This window comes from Chelonia mydas, chromosome 17, assembly GCF_015237465.2.
Source record: "Chelonia mydas isolate rCheMyd1 chromosome 17, rCheMyd1.pri.v2, whole genome shotgun sequence".
Lineage (NCBI taxonomy): Eukaryota > Metazoa > Chordata > Testudines > Cheloniidae > Chelonia > Chelonia mydas.
In genome coordinates, this window is record NC_051257.2 from 18,645,029 (window position 1) to 18,661,249 (window position 16,221).

At 36.6% G+C, this 16,221-nt stretch overlaps 1 protein-coding gene and 1 long non-coding RNA gene across 14 annotated transcripts in view; one reads left to right on the top strand and one right to left on the bottom strand.

Moving 5' to 3' along the window:
* Positions 1-16,221, top strand: part of CUX1 (cut like homeobox 1) — a 382,370-nt gene that overhangs the window by 320,282 nt on the left and 45,867 nt on the right. For 10 of the 13 annotated variants that reach the window (XM_037880470.2, XM_037880466.2, XM_037880464.2 and 7 more), the window contains one exon: positions 2,837-15,044. The exons of the other annotated variants lie outside the window; for them this stretch is intronic. In XM_037880470.2, coding sequence (XP_037736398.1) covers positions 2,837-3,554 — 718 coding nt within the window. In that variant the 3' untranslated portion in view covers positions 3,555-15,044. Of the gene's footprint in view, positions 1-2,836; positions 15,045-16,221 lie in introns of those variants that run through there. 13 annotated transcript variants of the gene reach the window in all.
* LOC119563883 overlaps positions 1-16,221 on the bottom strand; it is a 126,050-nt gene that overhangs the window by 8,404 nt on the left and 101,425 nt on the right. The gene's annotated exons all lie outside the window — the stretch shown is intronic.

Sequence of the window (16,221 nt, forward strand, 5' to 3'; positions counted from 1 at the left end):
TGTCATGGATTCGGGGCCTCAGGAATCTTGTTACTGCAGTGCTTATACTTTGGGTATATGGCTAATGCCATACATTCCACAAACTGTTGCTGCATTAGAATATGCCCTCACATCCATCTTTGTGTAAAGAATGTGTGTTGGCACGTATGTGTCACAGCAAGAGGCACTGTGGAAATACCTGAGAGAGAGAGAGAATTTCTCTTTGAAATATAAATATTCAGAAAAGATTTCATTGTATCCACAAACACATCTAAACCTTTTTGTTTGTTTCCAGAGCTCAAGACTCAGCACACATATAAGAATAATATACATCTGAGTGTATTTTTTTGCATTACAGAAGCTTCCAGAGGCCCCTTTTGAAATTGGGACCCCATTGTGTTAGAAGCGGTAACAGATACATGTTAAGAGACGGTCCCTGCCTCAAACGACTTACATTCTAAATGGTAGGACAGACAAAGGGTGAAAGAAAGGAAGTAGTATTAACCCCATTTTACAAATGGGAAATTGAGGCACAGGAATTAAGTGACTTGTTCAAGGTCACCTAGAGAGCCTTTGGTAGAGGTAACAATTAAACCCTGTTCTCTTAAATTCCAGTCCAGTGCTATTAAATTATTAAACTCCATTCAACTTAATTTATAAAAGTTGTGGGAAACATCACTATATTAAATGTCTATGTATGATACTGGAAATTGTGCAAAGACATGTACAATGAACTCAAGCACAATCCCCAGGATAGCCTCATATTTTGAATAACACTGAAGAATGTCTTCAGGGTGTGGTTGATTTAGTGGTATTCAACTTCCACTGATAGGTACTTTCTGTCCAGAATTTCCTAGCTGCTGGCACCAGTTCCTGTTTATTGTACAGACTTTGTCTCCTAGTTAATTTAGTGCTTTATTGACTTCCAGACCTAGTGTGTTGGGGATCAATTCCAGGGATTTGCACATCCATCAAACAAGCCCATACTAAACAGAGCTGTGGCCAAATGTTCAATGAGCATGCTGTGATTCACTTTCTTAAGTGGAACTGTGGTATTTTAAATGACATTTCTTAGGTGGGCAGACACGAAGTTATCCGTTTCCTTCTCCTGACTCAGTGAGCACCCCAGGAGCAGTGTGCTTTGGATCACTGCCTATAAAGGGAGATTTATAAGAAGTAAATAAAGCCTAGTAATAAACATAAAATGCATAGATGTAATGTTAATAGCAAATTAATATTAGTACCTGTGGTCCCCGGTCCTGAAAAAAGCCATGTCAGCAGTTACTGCCGAAGTACTGTACTGTCTCTGAAGCAAGTCAATAATGTCATTAGCTTCAAACACAAAGCAGACATTCCAGCAGTGTTCTGTTGCTGGTCTGTGTTCTTCCCAGCGTACATTAGTTCCTGCGAGAAATTTAAGTTTCTATTGAAAACTTGCCACAAACATGAAGAGGGTTTTTCATCTGTGACTTGAAAGACAAGGCAGCGCTTCATTAAAACCAGTGGTATTTTTCTTTTTGACAAAGTTTTCTCTAAATTGTTACTGTGTCTACACTATTCCTGCACTAAGGTTCTTTCTTCTTGTTATATAGGAACATGGGGCGTATCTTGCAGTATAATGTACAGAGGTCATAAACAATTATATTAATCACAGTCGAATTACGATTATATAATTGATTTAGTATCAAAGCTAAGTAAAACCCCAGGCCACCCATCATTTCATTTCCCTATGTGATCCAGGACATTGGGAAACTCCTTATGGGAGGCTCAAATAAAATGACATGTACATTGCTGGGTGATTTTTATACACTTCATGTTGTAGGAAGCACAAAGTTGAACATTAGGTAACTTTTACCCATATGTGGAGTGCATTAATTCCCTAGAAGTGCACTGCCTGTCATGTGACTATTAATGTTCTGAAATTAAATTTATAAATAAAAAATAAGGCAGAAGTCACATTGGGCTCATAGACTGAAAATCAGTCAGAAAGCTGCACTGCCCTAAAGTCGATTCAGAAGTATATTCTTACTTTTGATCAGGGTTTCCTGTTTGTAATAATTATTTTTTCTGGTTTTTGTTTAATTTTAGGCAAAGTCATGGCTAATTTTTAGGAGTAGAAATCAAAATGTTATTGGTGTTTATAAATTGTTTTCCCTCTAATTATATATTAAAAAAATCCCTTCTGAATTCCTGTGCCCTCATCAGAGAGGAATCTTTTTAGGTTCTTCAGGAACCCTTTGAAGCTTCATGCTCTCAGAAGTGAGATTCCACTGAGAATGGGAGATCTTTATGAGCTTGTCTCTTGATCCCCTTTATAAACCACATATGACCCTGTAAAATTGGAAATGTCAGCATGTGCGTAACTTGGATTAAAGTTCTCCTAAAGCAACAAGTATTGTTTTAACTAAACTAGAAAGTCTATTTATGATTTAACACACTGTCATTCTAGAACAATTCTGTTACCTGCACGAAAGTTAAATTTACACTGTTTGCATAGAGTGTGAGGTAATTATTGAACTGAACAGTCGGAAGGAATCAGATTTACAACAATTATATATGCAGTGGTGTTGTAGCCGTGTTGGTTCCAGGATATTAGAGAGACAAAGTGAGTGAGGTAATATCTTTTACTGGATCAGCGTCTCTTTAAATCTCTTAAATTTGGCATGTTGTGAGTATTACCCAAAGTAAAAATGGGGTGCAAATCAAAACCCAGATCCAGACATCCCCTTTCTCTTCCTGCTGCACTTTGGGAGAGTTTCTATATGGATATGGACTTTGTAAGTTGGACCATATTACTGTGGTCTATGATTATGAATGGCTAGCACCAAATTTATCGTTCTGTTGTCGTGTCTTCTAGATCTCGCATCCGTCGAGAGCTGTTCATTGAAGAAATCCAAGCAGGAAGTCAGAGCCAGGCTGGATCAAGTGACTCTCCTTCAGCCAGAAGCAGCAGAGCGGTTCACAGCTCTGAGGGAGACAGTTGTGATGGTGTGGACACAGAAGGCCCACCTGAAGGAAAGCAAAGTGGTCTGGAGGCGGACGAGTACAGCAATGCAACCACAAAGTCTCAGGGAGGGCAAGCAGAGTCGGCTTTTGAAGTGGGGGAAGAGGTACCACAAGATGCCAGAACATCAGAGAAAACAGAGTCTTTCCATTTGGGAATGGAGAGCCTGGAGGATACTGATGATGAGGGTAGGCTCAAAGCACCACGTCAGAGTTCTCCGCCAGGGTCTCAAAGTTCAGGAGAAACTCTGGAGACAATGCCAAACTCTGCTACAGAAGAGGATGCCTCTACCTCAGCTGCCTCCACCTCAGTCCTTACAGGGGAGAGCTCCTTCAAGTCAAAAGAAAGTTCCGAGAAAATGTTGAGTGTGCCAAGTACAAGTTCCACATTGGCTGCAGGCTCACAGAAAGCCAACTCTATTCAGAGTTTATTCAGCTTTTCCGAGGCAGCAAGGTCCAAGAACACGCGGGACAACACCTTGAGGAAAAAGAAAGCAGCAAACTTGAACAACATAATACACCGTTTAGAGAAGGCCGCTAGTCGAGAAGAGCCCGTCGAATGGGAGTTTTGAGATTAAACTCACCCAACTCTAGAGAGCTGGGAAAGTTAAACTGGACCTCTACTGGTTTTATTGTGTTGCGCACTTACCGCCCTGCAGGCCACAGGGCAAAAACGCCATAGGCCAAGGTGCATATAGAAAACAAAAGGAGCGTTAAGCCCAATTTATGTTTGTGTTTTCAAGGAAGAAAACTGAAATGTGTGGTCAAGCTTTTTTGTACCCTGAAGTGTTTTTATTAATGCCCTAAGTGATTTCCACAATTTCTGGAATAACTCATACAGCTTTGCCTTGTGCCCTCCTCTTTGGTGTGGGCTTTAAAAAAACAAAAACATAAAAAAAAAAAATCAAACCCACATATTTAAAGGGGGCTTTTTATCTGCCATCTAATGGCTACAGAGCGATAATACACTATTATCTTCTTAAACCAGGAAAAAAGGGGAGATTTTTCAAAAAGGAAAAATAAAAAGTTTTTTGTAGCTGTTCAGTTGCCACTAAGAGATTGCACAGTCAACCGACTCTAAACACACTAGTTTGGATTCCTAAATATTTTCAAGAAAAGAAAAGAATCGTGTTGTTTGAAACTTTGAATTAAAAAAAAAAACACATTTACTCCACATATTTTTTAACAAAACAAAAAAAGTCACATCAGGAAAATATCTTAATTTGTGGTAGCTGACTTAGTGTTTTCTTGTAAGTGAAATAGAATATTGACACGTAGTGCACATTGTTTCATAGCTTTAACTGATTCTGGTCTTTTGCAGACCAGAATTTGTTTAATACACTCCATTTTAGGCCAAATCAGGACAAAAAAAAAATCTGAATCTAGGTATTTTATAATCTGCTTTTTAACCTCTAACCACAGAGCACGCTGATCAGACCTCATATCCAGGAGGTTTAGGAGACAACTTAGAATAGCATGTACTTGATCATTTCATTTGAATTGTGGTATATCTAGTACCTTTTTGTTAAAGAAAGAGAAATGAAAAAAGTTGGCCAGTAACATTTCAGCCTGCAGCTCTGGGGACATATTTTACAACCTGTAGCATTCAACTAACCTGAAATCAGTTAAAGTTTCATTTACATGTGTAACAGATGTCACACACCACGAAGAAGGAATTGGGCCTGCCTCAGATGAAGAGATGTCTTCCTCCAATAGGTAGCCATTTACTGACTCTCTTCCCACCACAAGCACTGATTTAAATGTTTTAGTTTGTGGGAAGTTTGTTTGTGTAGAAAAAGAATACGTTGCAGGTATCAGATGGGCTGTGACCAAGATGTAAATAGCCCAAACTCCAAACCAAAATATTCATGCTCTTGAATCCCAGTCCAGACTATTCCGCCCTTCAGAAATGTAGCCTCTTCAGATTATTTTATGCACAGCGTAAAACTTTTGATCAAAGTACAAATCAAATTCTCACTTGTCTCTGACTCCTCCTGTTGTCTATATGTATATGCGTGAGCATAGAGGTGTGTGGAAGGATGTGTGTGCGTGAGTGTGTGCGTGCAATTTTATACGTCTGTGTATTTTCTTATGTACTTGTGCACACATAGAGTGCATTACTGCCACCTTTTTTCAATAAGCTGTTTTATCAGTTATGGCTTCTACAAGTTTGCTAATTTAGACTCCTTTATTGCCATATCTTTAAAACTAACAATAGATGATTTCGGTATATATATATATATTTTTTTTTGCTTATTTATAGGTGCTGTATTTTATTATCTGATTGTTAGGAAGGGATGAAAGGGGGCAAATATTCTTTAGAGGGATAGACTGCCGGCAGTATTGGGTATAATTTACAAGATGTAGTTGTCATACTGTATATTATTGATTGAAGACTTTTTGACCGTATTGTGTATCATTGAAACCTTTGTCTTAGGTCAGCATCTTTTGATGACACTTTAATGGTGCATTCATTACTTTTTAAGTTTAATTAATATTACTTTTTTGATTTTGGGGGGTGGGGAGAGGAGTTCCAATTTTAAAGGTATGCTCCCAATATTACACCTCAGTGTGCTTGTATTAATTAACTAGTAGGACTTTGACTGTACGATGTGAACCCACATTTCTTGCATGATGTTTTAGAAATTATGTATTTCATTTACAGTCTCAACGTGCAACAGCAGCACTTAGTTCAAGTTTTCACAAATTAAGAGTCACTACACTTAAAAAAAAAAAAAAAAAAATAGCCTTTTCATGAACACGAAAAGAAGGCTCTAGGAGGCTGAAAGGCAGAGATTTATTTAACTGTTTTTACTGTTACAGTCATTTCAAATTACCTGCTTGGGTAACCAGAGATTTAGCTTGTGGTGCACAACTCAAATTTGATAAACAGAGACAGCAACTGGCCCTTTCTGTGGTGAGCGAAGACAAAATTTGGAACATGTGATCGCACCATCTAGAATCACTGTGACTTCTTTATAGGGACATAAAGTTTAGCTGAGAAAACTTCCAGCCAACGACATGGTAAATCAAAACATTACCATTAGAAATCTTCTGTTCACCACAGTGTCTCCTTACAAGCAAATGTTTTGATTTGATTTATAAAACACAACTCTGTTTATGAATGTGTGTCCCATTCAAATATATGTACCTGAACATGAGTAATAACAAAATATAAACATCTTCAGTTCAGCCAAGAGACAGAACTTTTAATTTTCTTACATTTTCTTGATATTTTCTTACATTCTAACTTAATCAGTTTCCTTTGTTTACTTTAGAACAATATATTTGCCATGTGTTGCCACCCTCTGTTTCTATCAGGTTGAGATCTGGGTGCTTGATGCAGTCAAGTGGTTAAATTTTGCTTGCTTGTAGGGTGTTTTTTTTTTTCTTCTATTTATTATTTTGCTTAATTAAGGTCCCCAGACCTGTTGTGGAATAAGTGTGTGTCTTTATTGCATTCAATAATGCTTACTGAGAGCTGTCACTGAAAGCAAAATTTTATTTACAGCATGAACCCAAATGCAGCATTAAGGGTTAATCTCTCTTCTTGATAAGCAATACTTAAGTGCCTTCAAAAGTTTCCTTTTTGTTCTTTCGTTTTGTAGTTTTCAGGTTTCTGCTAATTACATTAGAGGAGCCAAACACTCAAAAGTGTCTGCTTATTTTTGTTAATGCTATGTCAGTTTTCAAAAAGCGTATTTGTAGCTCTCTTGTAGAGGATGTGTTTCCTTTATAACACTAACAGTTAATTGTAAACTCCATTATACCACTTACAATGCATAGAATTTTGTTGAATGAAGACAGCATTCATAAGTCACCCCATTCTGCCAAGGGTTGTCATCAGTATTTATTGTAAAATTAGTAAGATAAAATGCTCTTGGTATTCCCTATATTTTGGCACTTTATTAATGCTTTAGTTCCTTTTGTCATTTCATGCATAATGTCATAGGTAAAAAGTATGTAAAACTATTAGAATGCCATTGGGATGACTCCAGACTTCCAATTAGGAATCACGTTACAGTTCTTTGACAGATACCTTACCTTACTCTCCTGTTTGGAGATTTTTTTCCTTACTAGTTTTCCAAATTGGCAAGACCTCCCTGGTTGAAAAAGGGTTAAATTGCATCTGTGGTGAATGATTTTTAGCTATATTTCTTCATGCTAATGAAGTATGTTTGAAATTAATGTTGTTAGGAAAATTAGTATTACACTCCTAGTCTTCATTGCTTCATAAAGAGCTACTGGAGAAGTAATGTAAAAAGAGTTGGACTCTTCAATGCTTTTCAGTCATTGATTAGTTGAGAGTAACAAAGGTGAAAGGTGGTATAAGGTGCCGCGTGTTCAACATGTGGGGCTGTTCTCTATGCATAGTTGTTTTATAGAGTTAAAAAGACTGAAAAGCGAGCTCTTGCTGCAGGCATGCTGTTCAGTACTTTTCCAGATAGATAAACGTGCATATATGTCTCTAGCATTACAGGTTTTCTGCAGACTGTTTCCATTTTTATGTTCTTTAAAAGCATTTTTTAAAAACCTTTGCTTCTGTTTACAGTTCAGACTTTCTCTAAAGCAATGGAGGGATAGGCCTCAGGCTGTTTTAACCAATATTTTTATACTGCAGGAAAAATTTTTATCTCTGGATGGGTAGTGCAAAAAGGAGAGGACAATACTGAGATTTAACTAAGTGTGATGGTCTCTTATTATTGTGTTAATGGAGAGCGGATGAAGCATGCCTGTTGATTATAATTGTTCCATTTTTATAAATACGATTTCCTTTATCCATGGAATCACAAGATTTTCTTACTGATAACAAAACCCTTTTTCTTTTGTTAAAGTAGCTATTGAATGCCATGGAACTCAATCATTTTAGTTTAGCTTGCACTCCTGCAAAATTTATAAATAGACTTTGTGGGTAGAGTCACTCCTTAAGGAGCCTTGCATTGGTGTGTTCTATCCATATCATCTGTCAAATGAGCTGTTTAATAATAAGCTCTTTACTAGAATAAGATATCTCTAAAAGTAAAAATCGCATGCCTTTCTCATTAGCTAAGAGCAGGTTTCAGAGTAACAGCCGTGTTAGTCTGTATTCGCAAAAAGAAAAGGAGGACTTGTGGCACCTTAGAGACTAACCAATTTATTTGAGCATAAGCTTTCGTGAGCTACAGCTCACTTCATCATCCGATGAAGCTCATCATAGCTCACGAAAGCTTATGCTCAAATAAATTGGTTAGTCTCTAAGGTGCCACAAGTACTCCTTTCCTATTAGCTAAGAGGTTTTTGCATTAATTTTTAACATAACCTTCATGTGGGGACGATACAGAGAAGGGGTTAATGAACACTACAGAATTCTATGCAATATTCTCTAGTCCTCATTATTTTAAAATATTACCATTTTGCTATCTTTTAAAAGTGAAAACAGCGATCTAGAGGAAAAGTGCATCATCCCAGTGTTAGCTCAAGTGAAATTATAATGCTGATTAATTTAAATAAATTAGAGTTAGGGGAAAATCTGACAGAATAATGTGATAAATATGATAAAAAAAAAAAAAAAAAGATAGCAGTCCCCACTAGCAATGCTGCAGTCCAGGGTCTGTCAGAGTTTCCATCTTAAAATCCCTAATTTCAAGGGTTTTAGAACTCTGCTATAAAATGAAAAAAATTGCTCTTGGCAAGAACTTGGTAGTTTAGAAATGGAAAAACATTTTGACCATATTTAAATTATAAAAATACCAAAAAAGTAATTGGTTTCAGATGCATTTTTGCACTTAAATCCAAAACAGCTTCCTCATTTAAACTGAAATGTCATTAGTAATACGGACTAATGCCTTTAGCGGGGTTGCTAAGAAATCAACAGTGTTATGTAGCAAAGTGATTCGTTGCAAATACAATAAATAAATACATTCATAAAGATTTTTGACATGCAGATGGAGGGTCCATTTGTTCCTTCTCTTTTCTATCTTTGCTTTCCTTTTAAGCAAGTGAGTTCTTTAAATCATCTCTCTTGCTTATATTACAGCCCAGGTATATCTCTATGTATACTGGGTCTTAAAATCACTCCATATACGGTACTTGAGTTCCATAGGTTCTAATTCTGACGATTTAATGGAGATCGTAAGAAAGAGAGAGGAACAAAAGGTGTCACTTGGTCTAAGGCCTAATCTTATGTCCATTGAAGTCAATGGAAAGTCTTTCCTTTGACTTCAGTATTTGTTCAGCCCCTAACAAGACAGGCTGCTTATATCTGATCTTCCACAGTTTAACTTATACAGACATAACAAGTGTAAAACACAGCATTCAGTTTAATTTACTATTATGCTAGGCCTTCCAGTTTCCATGGCACTTTCTGTGGTCCCTCTAGCCAAGCACTAACATGTTTTCCTCCATGTCATACATATAATCAAACAGTTTTAAATTAAAGAGCTTGTAAAAAAAATTCTGTATAAATACAAGATTTTCAAAAAGTACCAAACAACTTAAAATATAACTCCAAATTACTTTAAATAATGAAAATAAACATGAGCCTGGGAGAGCAGGGTTTCATTCTTGGCTCCGTCATTGTGGTGACCATGGCCAAGTCACTGCCTCTCTGTGCCTCAGTTTCTCCATCAGTAAAATGGGGATCGTGATACTGACCTCTTTTGTAAAGTGCTTTGAGATCTATGGATGAAAAGTACTATATGAGAGTTTGGTATGTATTATTCATCAAAAATTGTTTTATTTTCCTTCCCTATTCATTTTTATGGCTTTAATATAGTTAATATTGAATAAACCATGTATTAAATATATGTAACAATAGACTTTAAGAAAAATAAATCCATTGTTACCATATGTATCCAGGTACTTACTTTTATGGCCTTTATCACCCCAGTATCTGAGCTGCTAAATTTTGTGTGTAATGCAATATGCCATATCCTATTAATATACAATGATTAAAAGACCCTTCTTTGGGGAGGGTCAACTATAGGCTCCTGTAGTCCTTAAAAACCCAGTTAAGCCCTGAAAATACATCTTAAGTGGTGCTTTGGTTTTGTGATGACCCTCAGCACAGTGATGAATTTCACCTTGTTCTTTGGCATATGTGAAATAAATTATTTGGTCTCAGGTCAGTTCCTCGTAGAGAAGTGTTCACGTCCCAAAAATTAACCACACAACTTTTTACTAATTGGTATCCTTATTAGCATCCTCTGTAAAGGCCAAGAATTGATTGGCCATGGAGACTAAACACCCTTCTCGCCCCTTCTATGTCAGGCCCAAGGCATGCTGACGCAGAGGGGGAAGCGTGCACTGCTGTACCTGTTGTGTGGGTGAAAAATGGACTTGAGTCACCAGGATTGTCAGTTCATCACCATTCATGAGCATGTTCAGGCACAAAAATGTGTAGAAGAAACAATATCTACTTTAAAATTATGCTCTGATTATTTAATCTTTTATTTTTTGACCGATGTTTGCCAAAGGACAAGTTTTGCCATCATACAAGCATGCAACTCCCATTGACTTCAGTCGAAATAATGCGTGTCCAAGAGCACAATCTAGAGCTCTTTCTAGATTCTTTCTATTACTAAATCTGGTGACTTTGCTGTATCAGTTCAGTTTCTCTATTAAACTGAACCCGTCAAGTGAGCCCTGACCATATAAAAGTTAAATGACAAACAGTCATATTAGGAAACTACCATAAATACTAACTGCTGTCCCACTTCCCCCACTCCATCCATTAGAGGCATATCTGTGGCTGTTCATTTTATTTTTGGAGATATTTGTACTACCAAGTAAAGTACTCATCCAAAGATCCACAGAAAGTGGAGAAGAATCCCAGGAATTTCCTGAAGTAATGGTGACAGGAGTTCTTCGCATAGTTACTGTGTAATTTTGTGGTAATGTTTGCAACAGCACAATCTTTCTATTGGTAACAATAATAATATGTTAATTGTGTTATCACCTTCTAGCTGTGCGGGTCAATAATATGCATTTTTTAAAGTTTTTAAACATGTATACTTACACTATTCCTGTTTGGAAAAGTTCCTAAATATGTAGCATATTTACAGTTTAGGCCTTAGTGGCTCAGTAAGGAATTGCTATAGTCTATCAGATAAATTATATGCTTTGGGGCATGGGTGGATGGCAGGTTTAAAAATGTTATTTACATGCTAATGTGTATATTAATGCATAGAGTGCCATTTTCCCACTTGCTAGGCAAAATCCACGTTGCAAGAAAGTGACTGCAGGCTTTTGAGGGATCAGATTGTTTGACCATGCAGGTTTAATTAACATGAAAAATAAAAAGTTCACATTTAGAATACACAAAAATAATGTCAAGGGTCTGGCTGAAATGTACAAAAGCTAGATAATTTAGAACTAAAGATGAAATTTAGAACTAAAGATGAAACGTCCTAAACTCACCCTGTAACTGTGTGTAAATAAGTTTTGCTCTGATATGGCTATCGGGAACCTCATGCACTAAGCACTCTTACATGTACAGTATGAGCTGTTATGCCTACGTACCGTACGGTCAGTTAAAGGGAGCAGCATTCCCTCCTTTACAAAAATGATTTTTATTTTGCAAACTCTGTATATTGGTAGGTTTTAAAAAAGGAAGAATTTTTCAGTAAACTAAACCAAGTGACAAATCAAAACCAGCAGTTCACCTCTGGTGCCCCTGCAGGCTGAAAATTCTACTTCTGAGGTGTATATAATTGAAATTGCATATTGTAAGTTCCTCACGGGACTTTGATTACTTTGAAGGAGCAATATATTTTTAAAAAACTAAGCATTTAACTGGCTTTATAAATCCAATCCTACATATGTGGAACTAAAAAAAAATAGATCTCCATGTGTTATAAGACTGGTACTCTGTCAGGGTTCACTCTGCATTTCTCTGGCTTTTGTTAGTTTCCATTAGACCCTTACTGCTATTTTAATGTATTATTTGTGTGTAAATTGATTAGCTTTAAAAAAAAAAGTGTTTCCAAAGCACCTAGTTACCTCTGAATAGCGAGTATAATATATACAGTAAGTGTTCTAGGTAAACTAGCTTAAAGGAGGGCAGGTGAAGAATAAGCAACACGACTATGTTGTGCTGTCGGGTGGGTTTTGTCTCTCCCCACTTTCCCCTCCATAAGAGGCTTCCATTCCTTTTTCATCCTCCCTGGGAATGAAGAAGGTCTCAGATTTCCTGTTTGTTTGTTTGTTTATTCTTTGCGGGGGGATGTTTTTAGATTATTTTGAAATGTTTTTAGTTTAAGCAATATTATCACACAATTTCCTAGCAGTGTTTAGCCTGTACGTCTTTCATAAAACATGCTATTTATCAAACTCCCTGCAATCAGAAAGATACGGTGCCTTCTCTCCTCATCTCTTCCTCGAGAGTGACCTGTAGCGCACAGGGACCTAGACGTCAGCACACGCAAAAGCCTACTTTTTATTTCCGAAAAAAAGACCAGTCAAGGCGCATTTCCGTAGCCCCGGGTTACTGGTCCCTTTGATAAAGAGCACTCAATACTACCATGCATTTAAAGCTTTGTGCAATAGAAGTTCTAGTTTTATATTTAGGAGCTAACACCCTGTACACCCAATGTAGGCAAATGTAAGCTTTACTCTAGGAGGATTCAGGTGACTGAAGAGTATATTCACACTGGTTATATTTGCATGATGAAATTTTGGAATAAATAGTCCACCATTATGCAACAATGTCTCTTACACTCATAACAAGAGTCTCTCAAAAATCATACTAATGGTCTCTCAGTGAGCATTTAAAAAACTTGATTGGTCAAGCACCCATGTGATCTCCAGCTATGGCTAACTTTTATCATGTTCTTACATAACTTTAAAATATGCACATAACGTGTTCATTTCAACTTCCTTAGCCATATCATCTTCAAATGGTGATATGCCATAAGGTCATTCCAGTCTTACTGGGACTAGTGAAGAATAGGGTTTTTGTCCTCTACATCACACTCCTACCTCCTCAGTCAGTACTAGCTAGCTTTTGTTTATTTCTAAAACTCGCTCTTTACACAGCAACATATGTCTAATTATATAAAAGTTTTTCATCATTAGAACAAAACAAAATTCTGGTCTTTCCTATTTCTAGTGAGATTACTTTAAAATGCCTTTCAGAGATTTTTATATATACACAACAGAAGTATACATATCACTTTTTATTGCTTACACGGACATAGATGGTCCAGCACACCAAACTCATTCTATTCTGTTCTGTTCAGAAAAATTGACCTATTCTGGGAATTGGATGGGTTGGCATGTACTTGACTGATCAATACCCATATCAATATGTTGTGTTTTCTGGAGTAATCCACTTAAAAAGGACTCTGTATAAATGTCTACTAAATATTTGTATTTAAATATTAAAAACCATTTAGTATTGAGATTAAAAAGACTCAGTTGTGAGGGAAGAGACTCCGATATAAAGAGAGACAAAAAAATACCCTAAGCCTCCTAGAGCCTCTGTTAAGATTTCATGAAGATGCAATATCCCTTTGTTAAGGTACATTGCAAACTGCTCAAGAGTATTACTTTAAAACAAGAGAGACTGGGTTCCTACGATGTTCGTCTTTGTTGGCACGTGTTTTGATTTCTGCATTCATAACTATTTTTTTCTTACACATGAAGTTGGTCAAAACAATCTTGTGCAGCAACAACTTTTCCTGGTATGAAATATGAAAATACTAGTTGTAAATTTGTATCTGTGCTGACGGAGTTGTTTGGTTTCCTTGCAATGTAGAAACACATTAAGACAAGCATTCTGTGGGTAGGTAACAGTTCGAGAGAGAGAGAGAGAGAGAGAGCTGCTTAAACAACAACTGAAATGTTGCTTTAGAAATAGCCCTGTTTATATGAGAGGGGAATGTGTCTGCTTGGGGGACAATGTCAAGGGCCATCAGTAAGCACTGAACCAGCACTGGCCCAGCAAAAAAGAGCCTTACAGAAGGCAAAGATGTAAGGAGCTGCAATTGTTGCATTGCGCATCACCTCTTCTGTGGATTGGAAGCAAACTTGCACTTTGCCTTTTTTTTTGTTTTGTTTTGTTTTGAGGACATCCCACTAAGAACATCAGATTAATTTTTCAGAAATAACATTTTTCCCAATGCCGTGACATTCTCCTTCTAGCAGAGGGGGGAAAAGGCCCTACATTAAACTATTAGGTAATTTCTGCTAAAGGTTTTCATTTCTATCAGAATAGTCTATGCATTTCTGTGTTGAAAGCTGTTTTCTGCTGTTCCTTTTAAGAAAACAGGCACTGTCTGTCCCACTCTCTGTAAATGCTCCAAGAATGTCAAGTGTGTGAATTTGGACGTTAAATCCAAAGTAAATTGAGACTAACTTGTTTGGGAGTGGGGGTGCTTTTGTTTTTTAAAATTGTTTCCCTCATGTCCCTTTTCATTTTTATTAAGAAATTAACTCTTTGCATTTGTGCAATAACTACTTGCCATGATAATGGGCAGACTTTTGAAATGAATGCCCTGACTACTAACACAGCACAAGATGAACTCAGACAGATAAAGTGGTGTACTTTTTCCTGAGAACTTTTTTGTTTTTAAATAATAAGCTCAGTTTTACCCCCGTGTATTGTGGTGTCTTACATTTTTAGCAGTATTTTATATTTTTTCTGTAACGCACTAAGTCTTAGACATTTTTAGAGCTTGTTTGTTATGTTCACAATCACAAATTTAAAAAAAAATCCTCACAAAGAACCAATTGACCAAAAAAGTGTCATTTTTTTTGTACAAGTAGCTTTGAGAAGCCCACGTTGTGTTGCTGTGACTCATCTTTTGTAACATTTTATTTCTTGGTATTTGTTTAAACATAAAAGTAAAAGTTTATGTGGCTGGCAGTAGCGGGGAAGTGCTCCCTCCGTCAGCAGAATGGCATTGTTTCTTCTGTCTTTGTTTGGTTAGCCATATAATGTTTGTTCTCAGCACTGTACAACGGTCCCTATATGATATGGAGAAGCAATATCACTGTATGAAACTCACATGATGTATTATTATTATTATTCACTAGCACCCTAGGTGTGATAATTGAAGTAAATATCTTTTATACAAACACAATAATGTGTGGGTTGTCTTTATTAAGGTGAGAGTCGAGATCTGACGGTCAAAGCAGCAAACATTTACATTGGTGGTTTTGATCATTTTGCTAATCAGTAGGGGTTTGTGGGTTTTTTTGTTGGTAATTGACTTTCTAGCTTTGTATCTTGATTTCGCTGAAGAATCCGTTTTCAGTATCTTAAGTACGTTAAATGGCTAACTTTAGAATCTATTCTATCTCCCATTAAATTCAGTATAAAGATTCCCATTTCAGTGGGAGTAGGATTGGATACTTAGGCAGCAAAGACTGGTTACGTTCTGAACTTGAGGAGAGAGATGAGGACCAAAATAGCATGTTAGATTTTTTTGTAAAATCATCGATTGTTGAGGTTACCAGTGACTTGTGATCAGAAGTGCTTACCAGTGCTTACCATTCAAAAATATAGATGTGGCAGAACTTTGGCCAATATTTGGCTTGTATTTGACTGTATTTTTAATGGATATTCATAAAGAAAATTGTTTTCTCTTGTTGTGCCTTAAAATGTTAGCAGGCTGTTTTTTCCTGTAAGTATATTGAGTGCTTCCTACAAGTTTAGAATTGAAAATTTGGTATTAAAGTAGTTATTTAGATTCAACAATGAAATTCTTTTTGAAAAAACAGTAGAAATCTGTAGCTTGAAATGTCTTCAGATTCAGTTGTAATGCATGTTTGTTTCATACTCTTTTACCAGTCCTGTTGTGATGTATTCTTTAAATTGTGACTTTGAGGTCACTGAAATTATTGCAGGACTGGGACCTAACCATATAATGTCTCCTCCTCAGTATCCGTGTATAGGCCTGTCTCTTTAACATTTTTCCTGTCCTGCAGTAAGAGAGTATATATCTCTTTTTTCAGGAACTATTGATTATTCGATGGAGTTCACACTGCATGAGAGGAGGAATTTTAAAGAGCTAAAACTGTAGATTTTGCACTGTACTGTCCCACATTGTTGAGCAATATTTGGTGGTGTGAAGTTGTATAGATATTAACCAGCTTTTTCCATCCCTTCAGGCTGTTCCAGAAATTCATCCTATTGGTTTATAGTCCGCTAAATTACATTAGCAAAATAACTATTGAAGTTCAAAATGAAAAGCTTGTTCATTCTGTATCTTTGCCATCTCTAGCTTTGCTTATATTTATTATCTCAGGAGAGGACAT